We start from the raw sequence: 4,785 nt of genomic DNA, 5'->3' as shown, positions 1-4,785 counted from the left end.
ATGGTAAAAACAAATTTCTCAAGCAACATTGTACGACGGAATTCTACTTTTCTCAAACCTAGAAATGTTAAAGCACCAGTCAGAACCCCTGTGTATCTTCTACCTGGCTACAACAATGTTGAACCTGCAAATGTTGAAATTCCTAATCTTGAAATTCCAGTCATTCCTGAACAGCCTCATGATAATGTCAATAATGAAATTCCACATAATAATGTTCCTCTTCAGGAAGTAAATGAAAATTTAAGGAGGTGGCGACAACAACTTGCTGACAGATTTGCTCAGCCTGCGAATCAAAATGCTAACAGGACGAGGACTCGAGTTGTCAAACCACCTGAAAGACTCAACCTGTAAAATTTTCTACTGATCATTGTAGTTTTGGTTGTGTAATTTTTGTGAGAGGGAGGATGTGTGTGAATTGTTGAATTGTTAATTATTTATTAAACTTGTTATTGTCGTAAATGATGTATATCGATGTTATCTAGTATTGTTAAATTAAATAATTTATTGACTGTTAAAAAATTTAAAATGTTTAAAAACTTATCTCTTTTAAAAAGGGAGATGTTGTATATTGTCATGTTGGCGTTGGCACCACTGCCTGTCAGAAGTTATAAAGTGTCTTGCACTAGATCAAATAAACCAGTCTTCATGGAACTGTACCTAGTGGTCTGTCTTCCTCGATCCTCGCCGTCAGACACATCAAGCTAGTCGCTCCACCGGCCTAAGGGCTTTAACCAGTACGACCAATAACTATCACCCCAAGATACAACATACAGGAGGTAACAACATCGGTGACGAGGCTTGCCCGCACAGCTCAAACGTGTGCAGAGTATCAGTCCCAAGTGTGAGTCTGTGTGAGGGAATTCCACAGTGTACTCGGGAATGGCAGGTGGTCTCTGGTCTGCTGCAGCTGCCGCCAGGTGCCGCCACCGCACCATTCGATGGCGCGGAGTAGCGCCAGTGTGGTGCATGGTGGGGGTACCGCCGGCCGATGCGATGTCAGTTCGCGGCGATAGCCGACACAGGTAAACAACAACACGCTGCTGCTGACCTTTCTGATAAGTCAGTCCCAGCCTGGTCAGACACATCCTCAGCTCAACCCGAGTGACTCGCCGAGGGGCTAGACCCGCCCGGAGGAAGTTTATAGTGTTTATATAGTTTATATAGTGTTGATAGTTTAGCGTGGTTTGGAGCAGACGCATCACCCAGGCCAGAGTTGAGCGAGCCGCGCACCGCACGAGAGCGGAGAGGTTAGAGGACGATCTGCCGAGCCCTCGCCCGACAAACGAGTGAGTACAAAGGACTCGAGGGCTACATCACTTCGACCAGTATCACTATTTGAGTCAACTCCAATCACTTCTAGTCATTTTACAGTCACCTTGTCAGATTTCACCCGTTACTTTGGACGGTGGGTTGTGCGCAGTGCATTTTCTTGCCAACGTCAACATCTTGCGTGGAGCTCACAAACCCAGAACGACCATTGCTGGATTGGGAGGATATCATCAGAAATTCTTCTCTTTTTTCCCCAGATTTTTCCCGTCACCAGCAATAGCCATGGAGTGCGACCTCTGCACCGAGCACCTCGACGGCGCCGAGCGGGTGCCCAAGGTACTGCCGTGCGGGCACTCGGCCTGCATACAGTGCCTGCGGCGGCTGCCCGACGCCAGGTGCCCGACGTGCCGCCGGGTGAGTGTCCAGAGTTGTATGTATACCGGGTGTCCGCCTCCCTGTCCTCCTCTCATTCCCTCCTGCCTTTCCCTCAGGACTTCACCGGCCCGCCGGAGGGACTCCCGACCAACTTTCTGGCGCTAAAGTTGCTTGAAGGACGCAGACTGGACAGGTGAGCTTGGTCGCGCCGCCAGTCGCGGATGCGAAGTGTTCGGTGGCCTCATAGCTTGACTTGTGCCCCACAGGTGTCCCCTCGGCTGGTGCTCGGGCTGCCGCGCCGCCGCCACGCCCCGCTGCTGGGAGGACCACGACGTCGTGTCCGTCAGGAGTGCCATGAGGCGCCAGCTGCAGGACGCGCTCCCGCAGGCCGCCGAGCAGCTCCAGGGCCTCCAGGACAAGTGCCCGGACGAGCAGGCCCTGCCCGCCCTCACCCTGCTGACGGGCGAGTCCTGGGCCGTGTCGCTGCGGGGTGGGGGCCGCGAGCTGACGGGCACCGTGCGCAACACCGAGGAGCCCCTCACCAAGGCGCTGTGGCTCCTGCTGGCGGCGAGGGCCGCGCTCACCGAGGTAGGCGATGCGGTGCGGTGTATCCTGCCATGTTTTTCAACACCTACTACTACCACTCAGATTTACTACTCATTCGATCGTGTTTTCGAGTTTTTGAAATCATATCAAAGTAAAAACGGCTTGAAGTTCGGTGTAAATGATTTTTGGACTTAAATGATCGTTTATTCAAGAACTCCGTTGAACCTCGGCGTACACTTTGATCTGCTCTTATGATTCAACTTTGCCCACGCAAGGATGTCTGGCGCTATGGTTGGCGGCGTTGGGCAAGGCCGTCGGCGAGTACATTGTTCAGGGACCCGTGTGCCTCGCTGTACTGTACTACTTACTACCCCGATATGGCTGTGCAGGATCGAGTCGCTGCACGGGATGCACCACCTGCAGCCGCACCCCCTGCAGCCGCACCCCCTGCTGCTGCACCCCCTGCAGCCGCACCCCCTGCAGCCGCACCCCCTGCTGCTGCACCACCTGCAGCCGCACCACCTTCCGAGGTGTGGCCCCCGCGTGAGATGGATGTGTCCGTGTCCATTAATTTCAGCCGCTGTCAACCCAATGACATGCGCCAGGAGAAGGCTGCCTTCCTGCGGGCCGCGCCAGGGGTGAGTGTGCGCCGGACCTCGAGCCTCTCGACCCGCGCAAGGCCGCGGGTGAGCTCATGTGTAGTCAGTCCGCCTGAGTGTCTGGCCTCCCTCCCGCAGGTGACGCGGCTGGTCGGTGTGTGCTGCTACCGTGACCCCGACTGGAGCCTCGAGCTGCTGCAGCGCGCCGCGCCCTCCGTGGAGCAGCTGAGTGTGGACGGCCCCCAAGCGGCCCACCTGCGTGCGGTGCTCGCCATGCCGCGGCTCAGGAGGCTGCAAGTGTGGAATGATCGGCTGATCGGCTCGCTCCCCGAGCTGGGCGCGCTCCCCGAGCTGGGCGCGCTCCCCGAGCTGGGCGCGCTCCCGCCGGGACACGCCGGCCTGAAGTGGCTCAGTGTGCACATCCTCGGGTTCGACCATCTGCCGGCCCTGCTGCAGGCGCACGGCCCCTCGCTGGAGGTGCTGCAGCTGCGGGCGGACTGCTCGATGGTCGACTTGTGCGAGGACGTTGCTCTGCACTCGCTGCTGGCGCCGTTCGGCCTGCGGGCGCTGCGGAGGCTCGTGCTGATTAGGCCGATTTGCTTCCATGAGGCAGGCCAGTGCGGCGAGCAGCGCGCCCAGGTGCGGCGGGTGCTGCCCAGGGCCGAGGTACTGTGCGTCGTGTGTGACGACGAGGTGCGGGAAGACTTCTAGGGGCGGCGGGCGCGGCCCCCGCGACCGGGCGGCAGGGAGGACGGCGAGGAGCTGGGGCGCCGCCGGGGCGTGGAGCGTGTTCGGGATCAAGATGATACACTGCACGACGACGGGGCAGCTCCGCGGAGCAAACAATCTGTGTTACTGTCGCTAAAAGAGAAAAGACGATTCAGAGAAATGTATGCCAGTCCAAATATATCTTGAATAAATTACTTCTTAGCAGCATACCTCGGGCACAAATCATTATTTCCGAGGAACCCGAGGAACTCCGCGTCGGGGGTTGTGGGTTGCGTAGGGTGGGCACCCGCGGCCCGCGGCGCAGGCAGGCCCGTTGCGCTCGGGTGTGCAGCGGGACTGCCTACCCACCGCTCCACGGGCGGCGAGCCGGCCGGGGCGGGAGGTTCAAACTGCGGCGTGCTCCGAGGGCGGACGGGGACGGACTGAAAATCTGGGCATACTAGAGCTCTGGACAACTTATCTTGGCAGAAAGATTTCAGTCCGCTCCAAAAGTGCAGGCCTACCCGAGCCGAGCTGCAGCCCGAGAGCGCACCATGTGGCCCGGCCCGGCCCGGCCCGACCTTGCCTGGGCGGCGGGGGCGGCCTATTGTCTGCTAGGATGGGGCTCGGTGCGATTCGGGTCACTCACCCGCTCTATTTGAGGGCACATTCAAACACTTTAGGGAGGGCATATCGTACAAATTAAGCGCCACAGCTCGCCCGGTCGCGCCGAGACTTAAAAAATGATACCAAATTTGGACAATTTCGATAATTTTGTGTATGTTTAGATCAATGACTCAACTTTGGGTGATGGCTGCATTACTGTCAATGAATCTTGTACACTAGGAAAGGTTTAATATCAACAAATTTATTGGAATTAGTGAACTAATTTTGCTAAATAAAATTGGCTACGCCGTCCTTTGCATATCAGCCTTTACACATTGAAAGCCTTTACATATTGGCAGCGCGCACATGTCAATATCATGGTTGCCACAAAATTTTCATTTCCATTTTCCCTGAGTTTTCCCTGATTTCCAGACACATTCTCCCTAAATTTCCCTGAGATTTGAGCACTATTCCTGGCGAAGTGCAGGGGCAACCAATCCCCCCCTGCATGCAAGCATTTAAGCGTACTTGCCAAAAGCCCGTAGTCCTAATGTAGAAAAAGACCGCGAGCGAAGCGAGCGCGAAAAATTTCGGGTCAAAAACACCTCGCTTGGACGTCAAAATGTGTGTTTGACCTAAATAGCGAATAGAATGCAGTTTGCGGACCGATCAGAACAAATTT

General features: G+C 55.9%; 1 protein-coding gene across 3 annotated transcripts in view; it reads left to right on the top strand.

Annotated features, from left to right (window-relative positions):
* Nucleotides 1-883: 883 nt before the first annotated feature.
* The window catches only part of LOC113212093 (uncharacterized), an 11,028-nt gene continuing 7,126 nt past the window's right edge, over nucleotides 884-4,785 (top strand). Inside the window, exons 1-6 of one of the 3 annotated variants that reach the window (XM_052266316.1) lie at nucleotides 886-1,286; nucleotides 1,527-1,683; nucleotides 1,761-1,837; nucleotides 1,911-2,232; nucleotides 2,580-2,828; nucleotides 2,928-3,296. In XM_052266316.1, the coding sequence (XP_052122276.1) occupies nucleotides 1,552-1,683; nucleotides 1,761-1,837; nucleotides 1,911-2,232; nucleotides 2,580-2,828; nucleotides 2,928-3,296 (1,149 nt within the window). In that variant the 5' untranslated portion in view covers nucleotides 886-1,286; nucleotides 1,527-1,551. Of the gene's footprint in view, nucleotides 1,287-1,526; nucleotides 1,684-1,760; nucleotides 1,838-1,910; nucleotides 2,233-2,579; nucleotides 2,829-2,927; nucleotides 3,297-4,785 lie in introns of all 3 variants that reach the window. The other 2 variants (XM_052266314.1, XM_052266317.1) reach the window with 2 other exon arrangements.

The sequence above is a fragment of the Frankliniella occidentalis genome, unplaced genomic scaffold (assembly GCF_000697945.3).
Source record: "Frankliniella occidentalis isolate FOCC.00 unplaced genomic scaffold, Focc_3.1 Scaffold37, whole genome shotgun sequence".
In the NCBI taxonomy this organism is placed as follows: domain Eukaryota; kingdom Metazoa; phylum Arthropoda; class Insecta; order Thysanoptera; family Thripidae; genus Frankliniella; species Frankliniella occidentalis.
This window is presented reverse-complemented; position numbering and strand designations above follow the sequence as displayed.